Here is a 19963-nt window from a genome sequence, read left to right as displayed (position 1 = left end):
GGATCTTTGTCATTAAATTGTCCTTGACACGTCTGCTGCGATCACGGAATTCGGAAAGAGGATAACCAATCATATGAAACTGAGGGCATGATCTTTTCTGTTAGCGAGACATGGCGGCTAATGGCAAAGACGTGAGTGACCGCGGTTTCATGTTTTGCAGGAATATATGTGCAGATTATCAAATCTTCCGTGAAAGTAGACCGACACAGATGTCAAATGTAGTTTGATTTCAAATATAAATATTAAACTATCAAAACAGCACTACGTTCACTGCAATCTTAATTTATTTTCAGCATCCTCTTGAAATTGTTTCCAAAGTTTGGCCCATCAAAACTGCAAAATGTGAACAGAGAAAGGTGAGACGGAAAGAATTCTTTAAAAATTAAAATTGTATATTTTCTGTGTCGATAATTTTTTTGCTTTAGCTTGTATGTCGTTCATTTGATAAATGTCAGACTGTGTGTTGAAGGGCATGACTTGTTACCTTGAAAGAGTTATTTCCCGTTGGTAAACAGTCTATTTTCAGTTTTAACAAATCATATCTTTGTTTATATAATGATACAAGCTTTAATTGCCTCTTATTTTAACCACTCGAAAGGAAATGATTTAAATTTTCATTTTGTAATTAATTTTAGGTGGAAGTTTTTAATAGAGCTGACCCAGAGCAACTGAGGGAAATATTTTTGAAGGTAAAGAAGTTGAGATAGAACATTCTTTCGTTAAAATGATATTGTCTTATGTATCCAGTTTAATGATTGAATTTGCTCCATGTGTTGGCAATGCAGCAAAATATAGGTACAGATAGGAATTCAAATCTTTGTGTATCCTATAAACAGTACAGAGAGTTCCAAATGTTATCATGGTGTGTAAATTCAAAGCATGAAAAAAAAAACCCATTAAGAAAATGTGTTGATTCTTTTTTGTATGGATTATATTTTTGGGAAGAAGGCATACATAAGTTTAAAAATGTTTGGTACACTAACTTTAAATTTTGCAGATATTTTCAGTGCAACTCCTTTTTGTAGGAACACTTCTAGTATACCGGTCCCTATAAATATGGCGCTAAAATAGGTGCCGCCGAAGGCGGTGTACAATATAATATGATCGCGTGAGCGATTGACAAAATCAATAAAAAAGGCCACAAATCGCAAAATTGAGCCAAAAATCGTGTTCCTTGTGAAAAATTGGGTTTAAAAAACTGGTTTTTAAACCCAGTTTTTTAAATGAGAATTAAAAGGTTTCGTAAAATAACGTACTTGTTTAGTAGATAAAACTCCATTTTGCGTTGTTTAGGAATGTGGTCACATGATCAGTTTTTGATGTAATCTCATAAATATTCATGACGTGCGTCACTTGTGTTTTGACTAATGAAGACTGATGAAGAAGTATAGCTGATAGGACTCAAAGTGAAATGCTACTAAAATTGCGAGATTTTTGTGAGAAATGCAGGGATTTAACAAGTGATAACTAATTACTAGTAATTGGTTGATTGAATTGTACATCACCATTGATTTGAAAGAAAAATATTCTGAATATGGACATTAGGAGGTTAGGATATCGAGCTTAAGTAAACGGTAAGTCGCTTTTACCAATTACTTGCCAAAACTTAGCGCACAATATCAGGCATTTTTCAACATTAGACCAAGGCTAATTCATCCAAGTTTCGCAAAACTTTCCTGTTCTTCCGGTTCTTTGTAAGCAAAAATTGCATATGATGAATAAGCCCAAAGTGATATAGATGCGAGCATGGGTGAATATAAAACAGTTACAATATCCGAGCTATATATACACTAACCCTAATCCGTAGACCGCATACAATACCATATTTAATTAACGGTTTGTTTAAGTTTTGCATGTTTCATGCTCTACTCCTATAAGATGGTATATCGGCACGGTTCGACATTAGGCTGATTCACGAAGTTTTTGGTCACAAAAGGCACTTGGCAGTGCCTTTTGTAAGCAAAAATTACATGAATTAGCCCAAAGTCAGGAAGATTTAAGAGTGGAGTTATAAAACAGTTCCAATCTTAAAACAATATACCCTAACCCTAATCACTCGATCGAATGCGTTTTGTTGAAGAGAGGGGAAAATGGCGGTTTGTTTACATTCTGCAAAGCAACGGCAAGGGAAATAACTGCTCATGCGCAATCACATGATTCTGGGGACCGGCATACTAGAAACTTCCCCTTTTGTATTCTCCAAAAGCTTGCTGGAGTGATTATATGGGACATATTCTAAATGTGATGAGGGCTTGTCCCGAGACACTATTACATTATGCTTACTAAGAAAAATTGTGCTTATATTTTTTTTCAGATTGTTTTTTTTGCAATACATTTAAAGAAATGCATTTCAATCACTGAAATCAATAACAGTGAGTAAATTTTGAGCAATCTTAATTAACTTTATGACAAACGGTGATTACAATATTTACACATTCTTTAAATTTTACAGTATGCCAGTGTTGTGGAGGATGGTGAACATTATATGACATATGGAGACCTTATTCAGAAATACCTAAATTTTCTTGGTGAAGGTTGCGATGAGTTCACCCTGAAATTATTTGCTTCCAGTGTAGACACTTCAAGAGATGGGTAAGTCAGCGTAGAATCTTCTAGAGATGGGTAAATATTAACAGCTGCATCTATAAATATTATGAAAACTGGTGTATTAAATTCATTGGTTCGTCACTTATAGTACTAAGAAGTGGTTTTTGTTATACGTGATAAATACTTTATTAAACTTTTTGAATTGTAAAGGATTGAATTTGTTAACCACACATTAGGGATGCCTGCATTCTAATATTTATACTCTTAACAACAATACACAAATAATTTGTGTAGTAAATGTATAAATTTCTTAACAGAATTCTTTTAAACATATTTTCAGGAAGATTTCGTTCACAGAATTTCAGGCCTTTGAGGCTGTTCTGTGTCTGCCTGATGCCATGTATGCTCTGGCCTTCCAGGTTTTTGACCGAAATGGAAATGGGTATCTTTCTTGTGGTAAGTGCAGGGTTCGACACTAACATTTTAAGGCTTTAGTCCAGCTGGACTAGTGCTTCGTTACTTTTACTAGTCCGCACGCGATTTTATTAGTCTGTCAAAAAAAAGAAAGAAACATCAATGTTTTTTAACATTAATTTAACGTGACAATTAATATACGTATTATTTTTTGAAATAAACAAAGTATTTACGTGAAATATATTATTCCACAGATTCACTGAAATCTCGCAATCAGCAAGTACGATCGAATTCCTGATCTCTCTCTCTTTTTTTTTTGTCTTTACATTACATCCAAAACGACCAACATCTTTCTTAAAAGTGTCATACTAAATCATGATCGCTAAAACCTTGTACTTCTTATCGATCAGTCGAAAAATTAAGCACTGAATTGACCCATCATTGCGTAACTACCCGCCAAAAGCTAGAAATCTTAAAAATACACGCGGGGTTTTCCAGTAAAAGTTGTTGAGAATCGGACATCGGTAATTTATTCATATTGTTTTTCAGAAATTTTTATTGGTCCGTTCGGACTAATTAGCCACATATTTTATTAGTCCGAATGAAAATGTATTAGTCTGCATGAGACTAACGGACTAACGTTAGTGTCGAACCCTGTAAGTGTTCTGCTTGGTAAAGATGTTACAACGATTAAGAGATCACAGTAGCATTATCTTATAATGTTTTATGTCATGGTTGCAAGGAGGAAATTATATTATTACCATGTTATAGTGGAGTTAAAAAAAGTTGTGTGGCATATTTATTTTTCAAGAATGGTAAAAACATATACATGTATTTTAGGGTTGTATAATTTTTTTTTGTAATTATTGGTTTATTTAGCCCATCTTTTTATTTATTGTATTTGTTTTGTAGATGAATTTGAAGATATCATAAAACACACAACACTGAACAGAGAAATTCCATTTAATTTCAATAGCGAGTTCATAAAACTTCACTTTGGGAAAGACAAACAAAGAAAAATCACTTACCCAGAGTTTACACAGTTGATTCATGTAAGAAAATTATCTACATTTTAATTAAAATTATAAGGATAATTGTAATTATCATCTGGATGACACAGTACTCAGAAACATTGTTTTCTTTATAAGGATTTTCATGAAGAACATGCCTTGCAAGCTTTTCGGAGGCGAGACAAAGGGGACACAGGCTACATCAATGCAAAGGACTTTGAGGAAATCATGTGTAAATTAAAAAGTTACCTCCTGACCCCATTTGTCAAAGAAAACCTGGTCACTGTGAGTAATCTCCCCTGGTAGTAGACTGTTTCATCACAGATTATTTTAGCATTTTGATGGCTCTGCATTAGTTTAACAACTATTTGTGCAACACTTGTCTTTATAGTGTTTTCCCCAAGAACCGGCTACCAGCCAAATTGACCATTTCAATTGATAAAAATTCTGCTTTGAAATAAAGAAATCAAATTTTGATTGTTGTAAGGTCTACAGAGATCTGTCATAAACTTTAACCGAAAGCCTGTTACAATTTATCTCTAACCTTTTACTTTGAAATAAAGGGAAAACTCTGTCTTTTAGGATAATAGTTTTCAATCACTTCTTCTAACAACAAGGTCTTTTTCAGTGATACTTGGTTAATACTTTACATAAAGTATATCATAGGAAGAAATTGCATGCATGTACAATGAGGTGCACATTCTTAAGATTGCTTCACTATGTAGGTGGCCATGGGAGGGGGACACAGACAGATTAGCTACTCCTACTTTACTGCTTTTGTGTCCTTGTTAAACAACCTAGAGCTGATCCAGAAAGTTTATCTTGCCTGTACACGGCGTGACAAAACTATGGAGGTCACAAAAGGTAAGACATGGAAATGTGTAGGATGAGCACATTATGCATCAACATTCAAGATGAAATTCTGTATAATAAATGTTATCAATTGTTACTGCATGCTTATGCATAAGAAAAGTTGTGAATGAAGCACAGGGACTGAACTTGGACTTCTTTCCACATGCATGTACATATACTGTATATATTAAGATTTTTTTTAGAATTAGAATATGTACATGTAAGATGTATAAATTAATGCACTGTCTGTTTGGACAAAAATTTAAAAAAAAAAGCAATAGATTGAGTCATGTCTTTTTTTAATTAAAGAGGAGATGTTGTACCAAGCCCAGGAGTTTGCTCAAATTACACCACTAGAGATTGACATCTTGTTTCAGCTGGTTGGACTGAAGCATCAAACAGGGTAAATGTGTGGTAAATCTTTGAATATAAGTACAGCATTCAACAAAATATATACAGTGAACTTTCACATTAAACTCAGCTGGAATACTGCATATTAATCATTGCAAACCAAACAATTTAATAAATTAATGCAATATAATTTAATTTTGTTTGTATTCTAGCCTCTGATTGGTTAATATCCAAAAAGGAACACAAATTATTTCTGTATAACCTGGTTTGGTATGGGGACACCCCCCCCCCCCCCCCCCCCCGACAACCAGCTGAATCGTCTGTATCCATGCAATGCTCTCATTTCCAGTCCTCGGGATTCATGGAAAATTCCAGATTTAATAAATGTACCTTTAGCTTCAAACAGTAACTCGGATCTTACCACATGCAAACAAAAAATATGGCTGCTAGGACTATGTATCAGTTTTTACCTCCCCTTGCTTCCCATCACTTCCGTTACTAGGGTTGTATTATTGAGCGGCAAATTTGAACTAATAAAAAGCAACGAAATTTTACACCCACTGTTGTTTAATGATTTTAGAATTAAATTATAAGGAATGACTCTAATTCTTGGCCAAATTATTCGAGTATAACCTGGTTTGGGTCAGTTTACGCTGTTTTATAATCCGCTTCGCGGATTATAAAGCGTAAACTGACCCAAACCAGGTTATACTCGAATAATTTGGCCAAGAATTAGAGTCATTCCTAAAGTCTTCAGCATTTTATCCAGAAGAGCCATAAAAATATTTTAATGATATACATATATAAATAATTATGTAAAAATATCTAAAAAGAAATGCCCTTTTCAGTAAATTTTAAGATCATTGATAAATGATCTATAATAAATTATGAAGATGAACTATTATTGAATCCTACAGGAGGGTTACCTTTGAAGACATCACAGACCTGTCCCCAGCTGAAGGAAGGGAGACACCATATTCTATTCAAATGAGGATAGCACAGGTAAATAGGGATAATTCTGTAATGTGTTTTTTTTTTGTGTAAAGAAAAACATACTTGATGTGTTAGTTGTTTGAGAAAATAATGTACTTGATATCTGATTGATAAACAATTTTGCATTTTATAAAATAGCAGAGATGCTATGTCTAGGGTACATGTAATTGTTAGAATGTCAAATTCTCCCTCTGTTTCTTCATTGGTGTTGATATTACTTCAGTTTTGAGAGAGAAAAATCACAAAAGTCACTTTCTAAAGAAAGTTTGGGTATATAGATGTTATCCTTGTGTGTTGGTCTATTTGTCACATCTCATCATAGCTCTGCCCATTTGTAGAGGTAGACATATAATTCTTTTTGCATATGATTAACCATGTCCTTTAGCCTGGAATAAGGTTTTGGAGAAATGATCTACAGAGAGTGTGGTTCTTCTGAAAAGTTTTTTGCCCAAGGAATTGTTTTCTTCATTTAGGAGAGTAAGAACTGAGTAATTTTATGGAATAGTTTTGCTTAAGTTGTATAATGTATATCATGCTGATGGTTTTGGATGCTACAAGTGACTTCTTTTCTGGATGAGTAATTAGGTTAAATGCTTTTCTTCTCATAGACCTTTGAATATCATAAATTATTTTAACTATTTGTTTTAACTTTAAACTTTATATAATTATTTTTATGGGACATAAAATAGGAAAACTTGAAGGTATGGTATTCACACTTTTGTAATCAAAGCTTTTCTCAGCTTGCTTTTTTATGTCCTTTAAACTGGAAACACTTTATCTAAAAAAAAAAATCTTGTCCAATTTTTGAAGCCTCCACTGTCATCTACATTTTCAACCAATTACAGTTGGCATTATTGATGAAAATACATAACTTGTGTCTACTGCTAACAGAAAATGAACAATTTCCCAATATTCGACTTGTGTACAAAATCCTTTTCTCTGAACAGTTGACTGCAGTATGCACCATATAACATTACTTGGATTTAAATGTGAGAAGTGCATGGTTGTTGTTCCTATGATTTTAATATTTAATCTACCCATAATTATTTTTTTGAAAAAAATTCACAAGCTAGTCCACACACTAAAATAGGTTTAAAATAAAAACAAAGGGGGGGAAGTATACTTTAAGGTTAGAAAGACTTGATCATTTGCACTATCTATATATGGGCAATCTATATAAGAGTTGTATATAATGTATATCTGATATTGTTAAATATGTGCTTCTAGACTGTAGACAAACTGATTGCAAAGTTACCAGTTCATGCATATAGTACATGTTTATATAAATAGGCATAGTTTATGTACAGATATTAATTCCATTGCATGGTAACACCACACAAGATAGTTTGGAATAAAATTTTTGTGATTAATTTTACTGTATTATAATAATAGAAATAAATTTGATATAGTGTATAATATTTTTATTTACCATTTTTATTTACATTGGCATGTTATTCTCACTAAAGCTATTACATGTATGTACTGCAAGCTCCTAATTGTTTTTACTGCTGTGTTGTTTGAAGTCAGACAGGTGTATCTTTGCAGTAATTCACTTTAAATGAGAAAATGATTCAAATCTAACATATACATGTATTTAACTCAATTTAAAATGGGTCAGTTTCTTTCTGTATTTTAACGTATTGAAGTACTGTTGAAGGTAGATCATGGAAATAAACTGTACTTAAGAGATGGATGTTACAGCTCAGCTTTGAATTTCTTTTTACTCAATAAACATGTAATGCACTTGGATTGACATAGGATATGCCTTTGCCAATAGGTATTAATAAACTGTAGAAAAAAATTGCTTGTGTTAGGTAGAAATATAGCTCAAAAGAATATGCATACACTGTAAGTGTTAAAGTGTATTTAAATTAGATATACATGTACTTGTATACATCAAAACATAATGCATTTGTGCAGTTGAACTTCAATATCTCGAACACTGATATCTCGAACACCAAGGATATGTCAAAGTGATTTTGAAGTCCCAAGCGCTTATTTCCTAAGTATTTTACTCTGGATATCTCAAATCCTCGGATATCTTGAAGTATTTTCTCGGTCCCATCAAGTTTGAGATAACGAGGTTTGACTGTAAATCCATGATATCTACTGCAATTATTAACATTTTTTATTATGCCCCTGTAATCAGAGATTCAGGGGCACATAGTTTATGGTCTGTCCGTCCATCTGTCTGTTTGTCTGCAAAAATTTTTACCTTGATCATAACTTCTGAACGGTTTGTACTAGGGCTTTCATATTTCACATGTGTATTTCTTGTGACAAGACCTTACTTTGTGTATCAACATTTTTGACCTCCTGACCTTTACCGACCTGGGCTGTCGTACTGGGGCATCAGTGTTTCACAAACACATCTTGTTCATATATATTTCTGCTTTAAAGTCATTCATTACTTTCAAATGAAAGTACAATAAACAACAGCACACTGCATAGCAACAACACGTACATATAACGTAAAATATGAAAATCCATAATTATAAAGTTAACACATATATTGTATTGTTCGATTGAATAAAAATTGATAAAATTTAAACTTTTATTTTGCTCTATGTGTTGTCCTAAACTGGCATTTAAACAACTATTCACTTCTTATATAGCCTTGCTAATGAGACTGGTTCTAAAGAACCATGAGATATTAACCAGATATTCAAATGAAAACCTTGTAATTCCAAACAAGTAATTCATTATAACACCAACTGAAGTAGAAAATGATTTCTGTCTAATTCATTCCTGAAACGAAAGAAATCATGCATGTATGTGTTTCATGTACTCTTGATTTTTCTTGATGAAAAAAGTACACTAAAAACACTTTAAAAAATAAATAAATAAATACATGTTAATAAATATATGTGAATCATCACATTGACTTGTGAAGCTTTGATCAGGTTAATGTTCCAAGCACTTTTACATGCTGATAGTAGTACTGTACAGTTGAACTTCGGTATCTCAACCATGGATATGTCAAAGTGATTTAGAAGTCCCAACCACTTATTCTTTAAGTATTTTACCCTCGATTTGTCGAATCCTCGGATATCTCGAAGTAATTTCTCTGTCCCATTGAGTTCGAGATAGCGAGGTTTGACTGTATTTAGAAATTATTAAAATCCTCCAAGTTCTCAAACCCCTCGGTGTTTAAGCAGTGAATATACCAATGTATGTCTTCTACCAATAAAAAAGTTGTTGATACCAATGCATTTCATTTTAATCGATGGTTTCTCGAATTAGTTGTTTTACTAGGGATGACATGGTTTTGTTCAATGTAAGATATTAAGTAGTTTCAGAAATAATGCTCTATAGGATGTTGTGATGAAAATTGGAAAAACTGAGAATTTACACCATTTGAAACTAATAGGTTTGATGTAAAATGAATGTAAACTTTGAAATGTAACTACATGTCCTTTATGATGCAGTAAACATGTTGACAGTTGTTTGAATATCCTGGGATTTTATTACTGTTCAGTGATTTGTTTTGTACTTTATATATCAGTTCCCTACCAATAACTTTGTTTGTCCACTGTAGGAAAAGTTGGCTTTGGAACAAGGAACAGAGAGAACGGTTTTCCTGGAAATCCTAGAGAGTGTCTACAGATTTACCTTGGGTTCTATTGCTGGAGGTGAACAAACTACCATTTCAGTTAAATTACAGAGCATATGTTGTAGTATTCTTTTAATTGTAAAATGATTGGCAAGTGCTTGTATGGAATTAATAAATTTGATCAGAATCTCTTATTCAGATAAAGTTAAAATACACGTATGTATTATTCCCTGAATATTTTACATCATAATGTATATATCCATTGCATTCTGGAATGTTAAAATTGTAGCTACTGGAGCAACAGCAGTGTACCCAATCGACTTGGTGAAGACTAGGATGCAGAACCAGAGAACAGGTCCAATGGTAGGAGAGTTAATGTACAAAAACAGTTGGGACTGCTTCAAAAAGGTGATCCGACACGAAGGAGTGCTGGGGTTGTATCGAGGTCTGGGACCACAGCTTGTAGGGGTCTGTCCAGAGAAAGCCATCAAACTTACGGTATTTATCTATATTTTATGATATACAAAAATCTGGATGAAAACGGGGTGTTGTAGAGGTTCATTTACAATAACAATCAAGAGAAGTCATTAACTTTCAGATCCACTTACCCTTCAGGGGTCTTCCACCTATTCCCACTTTTTAAAAATCTCAATTTGGTTTTAGAATGTACTTTATGCCATTCAAAAAAGGTATTTTGTAAAAGAAAGGCTAAATCTAAATTTTTCTTCCTTAAAATAAGTATGTAGAAACTAGTAAATGTTATAACTTAATATATCATATTATATTGTGATATTTTTCCGAATGTGATATATCCTGATACTTTTTCCCCCATGATACACAGTCCTATTCATAATTAGAAAGTAACAAAGTTATCAGATGGAAAATGTATTTTTTTTTGTAACTTCCATGAAAGAAGACAGATTTAGGGTCTCAATTGTTAAATGAATTGATATAAAATGACCTTTGTAGAAACACTACCCAAGGGGTTCTGCAACAACAACATTTAGTCTGACCTGAGGCCTTCCGAAGTGCAAGCATGAAGCACATCGGAAGGCCTTGTGTACCAGACAACAATAATGTTGCGTTCCCAGGGGAAATCAAATGTTCAATGTATGACTAATGTAAGATAAAAATATGTTTTAATTAGAAATATTCACAAGTACATTGAAAGTTTTGCTCGCCCAAACTGAGGATTTACTTGCCCCAGGCAATTGGACAACCATTAATGTCAATCCTGGACAAATAAACTTGTTTAGAAAGACCTAGCAGATTGCCAGAGTTCCAAATGAAAATCACCAAAAGTGAAAATTCTTTCGTGCAAAAATGACATGGTAACACTGAAGTAATTTCATTTTCCCACAGAAAAAAGCAAAGACTTGAATTTTAGTGACGTAATTGTCACAATCCCAATAAGCCATGATTACAAATGAGATTGACTGTGTTTACAACAAGACTGTATATCTAACCTTAATACTTGCAAATATTCCAAAGATCAATTTTTTCACCTTTATTACAGATGAATGACTTAATGAGGGATAAGTTAACACGTAAAGATGGTTATATTCCTCTCTGGGCTGAAATGATTGCAGGAGGCACAGTAAGTTCAACAAAAACAAAATGTAGTTCGTAAAACTTCAAATTTGAATCACTTTGTAGATACGAGGGGTGATCAAAAAGTCCGCAAACTAATTGAAGTACTCCCTTAAAAGAAATAAAATAAGGTTTCAGTGTTCATTATTTTTTAAAGTAGTCCTCTCCGATTTTTATGCACATCTGTCATTGTCTGCCCATTTGCGAATCACGTGATCCAGGCGGTCACGTGACATGCTCTATAGCGGTCTGTTCACAGAAGCTAAGAGATTTTTCAGAGTCTTATATTTCTTACCATACAAGTTATTTTTTATAACAAGTACAGACCATCTGTAAGAAATGGCCAAATCTCGGCAATAGGATGGATGGATAAGGATATCCCTTCCAAAAATAAGCTTGGAGACCATCACAACCCGAGTCCTCTGTCTCGGGAGCATCGTTTGTCCAATGTGGAAAAAAGTATGGGCGCCTTCTTTTTTTCATATCTCATATGTTTAAAGTCTAAAGTAAACAATATTTTAGGGAGTTAATAATTATATTATTGCCCAAATATTCAACTATTTTTCAAATTGTAACTTGGCGATCTTTCAAAACAAATTGCTCAACTAAGGACACATCTTTTTACCGGCTTGCTTTCGCTGGGCAGCAGAACAAATATCATATTTAACCATCTCCCTGCCTTCACTAAAACAATCAATCCAATTAATGATTGAACTTTTGGTAAGTCTTTTGTCTTCATAAACCTTCTACAAATTATCATATTCTACTGCAAAGGAATTTCCGAGATATACGTTAAATTTTACAGCTGTTCGTTGCTCGAGTGCGGCTGAGTCTGCCATTTTTTGTCACCTACATATTGATGTCATTTTCACATTGTGACGTCACAAACACGGAGCAAAACATTATATAACATCTGCTATTTATAGAACATGTGTATGACTATATGTGTGCCAAATTTTATTCTGATCTGAATTGTGATTTTGTAAATATAGAGATAGTTCGCTAACTTTTTGCTCACCCCTCATATTTTCTGATGATTTAATCCTATAACAAGTAAGTTTGGTTCATGTACCCTTTAGAAATGAAATGCTGCATATCATTGTTAATCTTTCTCTATCTGTATAAAGTAACTATAGCTGTAAACTTTTATAGTTTAACGATACATCCATGATATCAGAAAAATGCTGTCTGTAAACTTTATGAGACAAGTATCTGGATAATTGCTAGCTATTAACCTAATGACAGTAATGTACAGTAAAATTTGCTTAATCTGGACACCACTGGTTCACATAGATCAGTTGGATTAGACAACATTCTGGATTAGACAACATTCTGGATTAGACAACATTTTAAGTAGTTTAACTTTCTAAAGTTTACATCATATTAGACAAGACTTCAGAATATACAACATCTGGATTAGACAAGTTTCACTGTATATTGTTTGATAATTAACCATAAACTTTTCCAGCTCATTAGTATGTTTTTATGTACAAATGACTACATATAGATGTAAACTTTAACAGCTTATTGATGTTTTCAATATATAGATACTTCTTTTTTACATGCGATTGATAAATGTCTGTATTTATCTGTTAACAGGCTGGGGCCTCTCAAGTCATGTTTACTAACCCTCTGGAAATCGTCAAGATTCGGCTACAGGTGGCAGGAGAGGTTCACGGAAAGGCTAAAGTCAGTGCCTTTACTGTCATCAAGGAACTAGGATTCATGGGATTGTACAAGGTATTGAAATACTGGCTGAATTCTCCTTAAAATCTAGATAAAGACAATTTAATTATGCTTAAATTATCTGTAGTCATAAAAGGATCATAAAGTTTTGAACATGTGAACTTCTTTAATTTTTGGGGGTAAACCAGAATTGGCTAGCAACTTTTGACACAATACATTTTTTCTGGTCTGCTTTTTGTCAGAGCTAACCAAAACACAAATGCAAAAATTTGGGAAGCATATCTTAAAAGAAACTCCAGAGTCCCAGCTATTGAAAATAAACAAAGTTTAGTATAAAATCACCTGAATTGTTGATTTTGTAGTCCAAAATTATTTCTATAGAGTTAAAATGGAAAAGAACATGTAGCGTGTACAATATGTAAGATTGGGAAAGGGAATTTCTAACACTACTACATCTGGACGGCATATGTGTTTGATTTGGAGTTGCAAATGGGAAACATTCTTGAAACTGGGTTTAAATGTTGATACATTGTAGTCGTAAAAAAGAAATAATTGAAATGGTACAAGGAGTTACAGATAACAGAAAAAGTTAAACCTTTAAATGGATATAAGAATTTTAACATGAATTTGAAAAATATGTTTTATTTGAAATGCATGAAATATTAAATAAGTTGTTTGATGTGCTGTAGGGGTCCAGGGCATGTTTCTTGAGAGACATACCTTTTTCAGCCATTTATTTCCCTGCTTATGCAAACACAAAGAAAGCATTGGCTGATGAAAATGGCTACAATTCATGGGGAACACTGCTTCTGTCTGCTACAATAGCAGGTACCTTAACAATTTTATATCATATAATATATATAACTTATATAAATCAAATGTGTAATTTTGAGTAAGTGTAGATTTTACCTAATGTTTAATAGAAATTTGATTTTAGTGAATCTTTAAAAGTTACTTCAAGACAACATTGATAATAAATATTGATGTATATCCACTACAGTGTATTGGACAGATGTACACAGGCACCTGGAAAAATAACAGCTGATACAGTTATAATCTGATTGTAGGTATGCCGGCTGCTGCTATCCCTACACCAGCGGATGTGATCAAAACAAGATTGCAAGTGCAGGCTAGAACGGGACAGACAGCGTATAATGGGGTCATAGACTGTATACGTAAGATATACAGAGAGGAGGGAGGCTGGGCCTTCTGGAAAGGGACGCCTGGTAAGAAATCTGTTACACAGCTGTTAGACGAGGTCTAGTGGTGGTATTACTAATATTTCAAACCGTGTTTTTATTAACTGTATATGGTTATTTTGTTATACATGTACATTGCTTTTTAATTTATTTTCTTCCAAAATAATAAGATCCAACACATAAAGCTGATAATTGTGAACATTATTGGACTAAAAATCTAAAACAAAGAAATAAAATGATAAGACTTGATGTAAAATATTTGGATATCATCTTTCAATATTTGGTCTGTGGATGGATGTGCTTTGTAAAAACACTTTTTTAGGCAGATTTTACTATGTGTAGACAAAAAATTATCAGGTTTCTCACAAATACTGTTGCTTGAAAAATGAATAATAAAAAGTTCCATTTAAAAGGAAATTTGCTGAATTACAAGAATCATACATTGTTATCTGCTAAGAATATTGATTGCACAGGTCAAAATGATATAAGTAAGGTGTATTTTCTGTCCAATATTAGAGGGAATTTTAATGTACATATATTTGGTTCTGGAATATTTAGATCATAACATTTGACTCCCTTTTATGTACAATTATTCGATAGCTATTTAGAAATGGATTTCATTGTGTTTATTTCAGCTCGCGTGTTTAGATCCTCCCCCCAGTTTGGTGTGACACTGCTGACATATGAAGTTCTCCAGAGACTGTTCTATGTGGACTTTGGTGGAAGGTAAGAACAGCATATATAATGTGACTGTCATAAATAATTCCATCAAAGTTATTTCTGGAAATATTTGGTGTAAACTATGTAAATTTTGCCTGCCTAAACATGTTTGTTCTCAAATACATGAAATTAATAACACTTGTCTCGGAGGCTAAGTGTCAAGAAAAAGATACCGTAGAAGTGGAATTTTTAGTGAGACGCAAATTTAGCGATTTATCCCAAAAAATGGTATATATTTTTTAGCAAGAAGTAATTTTAGCAATTTTATAATGTCAAGAAAGATAGCTATAACAACCGATATATAAATTGTTAGCAATATTCAAATTTAGCGATCTCAAAACCCTCACTAATAATGCCAAAATTCAATCCTTGCTAAAAATTCTGCTTATACGGTAATTATACTTAAATCTAGATTTGTTATCTGAGATAGGAGACTTTTTAATGCTATAAGCAGATATTTGGTTTAAGATCAGTTTTATTATTACATGACATGTTTGTCTTTCAGACGTCCCGAGGGATCAGAGCCTCAGTCCGTACAGCTGGAGAAACAACTTTCTCGTAACCCGGATCACATCGGTGGCTACAGACTGGCTCTGGCCACATTTAATGGGATGGAATCCAAGTTTGGACTGTGTCTACCCAAATTCAAAAGCTCAATACAAACATGATTGGAAGGATTTTAGGTTGTTATTTACAAAGAATTAGTTATTTTTTTAATTTAAATTAGGATAGGTGTTGAACCATTCCTTACATCCCCGTGTGTTATATACAGATAGACAAACTTGTCTTCTGTTTTTATATTGTTACTATTTATAGACTTGTTGACTATGTTATTGAAATGTTGAGGGAAATAAATAGTCACAGATTGAAACAAGAAGGGTAATTATATTTCCTATTGACTACGTTTCTAAACTTGACTTCAACAAAATGTAAATTAATTAAAGAGTGTATTTGGAGAACCTTTTTTAGTCTTTAGTGTGGGAATTTATCTGACGGTATTAAATTATGAATATTTCGCATGTTCATGTGCATAGTAAATCGGTACCTCAAATTGAAAAAACCTTGCCCACAGTCCAAGTGTATGTATATCAAAAGAATATTGTTGCTAAGATTTTCATTTATTTTGAATATTAGGGATGTGTCAAAGTGATACATGTATATCAGTCAGGAATGATTTATGGATTTGGGTCTCAACTTTGATTATTCCAACTTATTGGATATTGCCATTATTTTTGTTTGGCATAAAAAGTTCAAAATACTAAAGTAAATGTATGACTGATGTTTAAACTTGTATTATAGAAGATGCTGTTATGTATTTTAAGTTCAGCTAAAGTGTTGTTAGAGAGTCAGTATTGCTTAAAATTTACCAATGCTTGCATTTGATAAGTTTTTGAATGAAAGATGTAACATTTGATCTGAGGTATAAGAGATGCTACATTTTATTTAAGCTTAAAAAGACTAGAATATCTTAATAAGGGGGGGGAGGGTGTTACAGTATGCAATGTTTTTTTTTCCAGGGAAGTGAACAGACATTGTGATAGGTCAACTGCCACAAAGGCAGTGATGTTGAACAGTCTAGCATTGCTTCTGCTTGAAAGAACAATGTACAAAAAGGTCATGTAGATTTTATCATGATCTGCCAAAAAAAATAGATTTTTTTTTTTTTATGAATCATCAAAGTTTAAAAAGAGAAAGTTGCAGATTTGTGCTAGGAAAACTCTGAGCTCTGAAGGAAAAAGTAAATTTCATGTTCATATATGTTCAGTTTAAAGAATTATCAATTAACCATTATTAATTGTATTCAATTAAATGTTCCAAATGCAGAAATCTCTTGAGGAAAATGGTGTTCATGGGTTTTTATTTCATTATACATTTTCCACAGTATTTTTTCAGAGATTTTTTAGCTCCTATGTGTGTTTGGGTATTTATTTGATTTTGTGGTGGTTTTTTTCTCCTTCAAACTAGTGATCGGAAGTTGATTGCACAGAAAATTAGCCAAAATCATATGAATTTTTTAAAACAAAAATGTTATATTGTAAAAGTGCCATTAATAGCATTACATGTATTAATACATGTATTTCAGTGATAATTTGTGTTAAAACTTTGGAGATGGTACCTGGTGTTAAGAAATACACTGAAAATGTACATGAAATAAAAAAAAATGAATTGAACTCAGATACTTTTTAAGTTCTGTATTTTTAAAGTCAGACCATGATATAAGATATGGTGGAATAGTTTTTTTTTGTACTAAACAAATCTGTCTTGCTTTGTTTTTAGATAAATGTTGCATTAAGATATTATGATAATACTGATTTTTTTTAATACATTGTACCCTTTTTTCAGTAATTTGTTCACTTGGGTAATCAGAAAAGATTAAAGTCTTTGACAAAGAATGAAAAAGTTGAAACTTCCTCTCTTGATCTTAAAGAAGTTTTATTTAGCAATGAATGGAATTATATTTTGATTTGGAACAACTTGGACCTGGTTAAGGGGTTGATGCTTTCTGTCAGTTTTAGTAGAGAATAAACCCAGCAATTTTCTTTGACCCATGGTTCGTATGGGGCATTGTTTCACATTGTTATTGTGCTAGTCGTATACTTCCAGACATCAGCAAGATGTAGTGAAAATCTGGTACCTTTGGTACATTTAACAGTTTATATGAATGAGCAGTGAAAAAAAAATGCAGTGTGGAATGCACCTTTTTTCTGTACACAAAGTTCAAATGAAGTGTCTACTAGGCATGTACACGTATATTTCAAATTCATCTGGTGTGAAACTTAATATTAAAATGATGTACTGTTATTAGTTATTGATAATTTCATTATTTTAAATGACTAGATTTTGTGTAAACTGACTTTGTATAAAGTCTCCACAAGTCTTTTTTTTTTCAACTTTTCAAGCACTTTGATTTTTTTTAAAACTTTCAAGCACTTTGATATTATAGCAAACTGTATAGGTCACAAGCTTCATTGTTCACCAAACATTTAGAAGTAATTATGCCATGATGTGATCTGCTTTATTATAGGCAACTATCAGCTTTTCCAATTATTTATTTTTATATGTAGTCAAAAAGTAGTTTTAACTTAAATCTGGCTGCCAGACACTAAAGAGTGTAAGAATGTGTAAATTTTATGAATGGTTTTGATACTCAATGCTTACATCATTGCCATGTTTTGTTGTTGTATATGGTAACTAAATATGGTACTGAAGTGATTCAATACAAAAAGGACAGAAACATGAATGATTAATAAACAATTTTATAAGTTTTCATGACATGCTTTTATTTTATTGGAGCTGTTGGAAAATCTTTCAAGACTTCATTCCTTGTAAGTTCTACAGCTGTGTTGTACAGTCTTCACCTTGTTGTTTTAGGACCGAGTATAATGTCCAGAGGATGTGAATTGAACATGGTTCATTCAGAAATGAACAAGTTACAAAGTTAACAGTCACCCAAGTACCACACAGCATCTTTTTAGTGATGTGTTAATGGCAAGCTTTTGTTTGAAGAAGGGTTTTACACCATGTAAGCAAATTATCTGTTAAATTTCCAGGAGTGTTAGGTCTTTCACAGTTCTTAACAGCCACATTATATACATGCCAATAGATTCTTCTTTACAAAGTTAAAACCTGAACAAGAATTTTATACTTTTTACTGCCAGTGACCTTGAACTTACCAGAATGACCTTGGGTCACCCTCAGGTCATAAAACAATCTTTGTACTAAGTATGAGATTCCAATAACTCCCCATTACAAAGTTATAGCCAGGACAAGGGGATTCCTATATCCCCCCCCCCCCCCCCAAATAAAAAACTTTGTGGGGAGTATAATAATTCTCTTTCTGGATTAATGATATATAATAATGAAGGCTTTATCCTAGTGCATGAAGATGTGATCATGGGTAAAGAAAAAAATTGGTAGAGGGTTCATAGCTCAGTTGGAATTTGGTACTTAGATGCTTCGCATTATCACCTTCCAGAAAACATTGTGGGGAACAGAATTTACATTCATATCTTCCAATTATAATATGTACATTTCAGTAATCTGGATGCTTCATTTATTCAGACAATTTAATCTGTTAATAGTCCTGATTTATGATGCATGACTGTAATCATTTAGATTGAGCAAAGAATTCTTAAAAATTTCATCATATTTCAAGTTTTAACCATATTTCTTACTAGAACCCCTGTTGTGTGTGTGTAGTGGGGGCGTATAAAGATGCTATGAATGAAATTCGATTGCAATCAGTATTTTTGAAGGAAAAGATTAGATATTGAGAGATGTCCATAGCAACAAACATGTCACCTGAGTGACCATTTTTTGTAAGAGTTTTGTTTTTTTAGGAGAGATGAAGCCTTGACTCATTGATCCAAAGCTCATTATATCTCTTCATTTAGCTAAAAGCAACCATCTCTGCAGTCAAGGGTTTGAAATTCATTCTATCATTGCTATTACGTTATGTTCAAATTTACGTGTATGCCGATCACTGTCTTGGCTTTATGACCCTAAAATCAGTAAGTTCCTTAAGCCAATTGGCATCCAAGGCAAATATGAAGCCTAGGTTAACTGAAATTAAAACATGATTGTGACGTAAACCTTTTGTTTGTGTTGTCCATTCTATAGCTTAATGTTGAGCTAACTCCCCAAACAATCCATTAATTCACCTGTAAGTGTCCATTCTTTTTGGAAAACTGTCCATTCTTTTTAAGAATGGACAGTTTTTATTCCAAAAGAATGGACAGTTAAAACAAACAGAATGAAGAGTGACAGGTAAACTTTGTAATGTGCCCAGGAGGAAACAAAAACAAATACATTAAATACGATATAATTTACATGTAAATAACAAAAAGAAGGTAGAGGTCTAAGTTAATCCAGAACACAATGTCTGCACAGCATCCGCTCGATTTTACACTTTTAAATCCATGAATAATGCCCCATTATTTCAATACTTAAAACTCAATTTTCACAAAACTTGGAATTTAAATGACACAATTTCACATTTGATTTAAATTTCGAAAACATTATTCCCTTGAAAAGAATCCATTTTTAGA

General features: G+C 32.7%; 1 protein-coding gene across 3 annotated transcripts; it reads left to right on the top strand.

Annotated features, from left to right (window-relative positions):
• Positions 1-18: 18 nt before the first annotated feature.
• LOC133186889 (electrogenic aspartate/glutamate antiporter SLC25A13, mitochondrial-like) lies at positions 19-18185 on the top strand. 3 transcript variants are annotated; one of them, XM_061322271.1, is made up of 19 exons: positions 19-131; positions 294-356; positions 636-689; positions 2453-2592; positions 2888-3003; positions 3874-4013; positions 4110-4256; positions 4697-4835; positions 5133-5226; positions 6092-6176; positions 6857-6868; positions 9706-9799; positions 10010-10218; positions 11237-11317; positions 12910-13050; positions 13686-13824; positions 14064-14222; positions 14831-14921; positions 15421-18185. In XM_061322271.1, the coding sequence occupies exons 1-19, from the start codon at positions 111-113 to the stop codon at positions 15581-15583; spliced, it is 2088 nt and encodes a 695-aa protein (XP_061178255.1). In that variant the 5' UTR covers positions 19-110; the 3' UTR covers positions 15584-18185. The 3 variants fall into 3 exon arrangements, with proteins under 3 accessions (XP_061178255.1, XP_061178257.1, XP_061178256.1); XM_061322273.1 differs by lacking the exon at positions 6857-6868; XM_061322272.1 differs by lacking the exon at positions 6857-6868 and having other exon boundaries at positions 6092-6194; positions 9712-9799.
• Positions 18186-19963: the final 1778 nt, after the last annotated feature.

This window comes from Saccostrea echinata, unplaced genomic scaffold (genome assembly GCF_033153115.1).
Source record: "Saccostrea echinata isolate AGI-Se365-2 ecotype Australia unplaced genomic scaffold, CSIRO_AGI_Sech_v1 ptg000014l, whole genome shotgun sequence".
Classification (NCBI taxonomy): domain Eukaryota; kingdom Metazoa; phylum Mollusca; class Bivalvia; order Ostreida; family Ostreidae; genus Saccostrea; species Saccostrea echinata.
The sequence above is the reverse complement of the archived record's forward strand: the minus strand, read 5'-3'. Positions and strand labels throughout refer to the sequence as shown.

What these genes read in the sequence shown, in the direction of transcription:
- LOC133186889 (XM_061322271.1), top strand. Translation starts at nt 111, where the DNA reads ATGGCGGCTAATGGCAAAGAC. An exon ending in GATTCATGGGATTGTACAAG is followed by an intron (nt 13,051 to 13,685) that starts GTATTGAAATAC and finishes GATGTGCTGTAG; the next exon opens with GGGTCCAGGGCATGTTTCTT. An exon ending in TCTGTCTGCTACAATAGCAG is followed by an intron (nt 13,825 to 14,063) that starts GTACCTTAACAA and finishes ATCTGATTGTAG; the next exon opens with GTATGCCGGCTGCTGCTATC.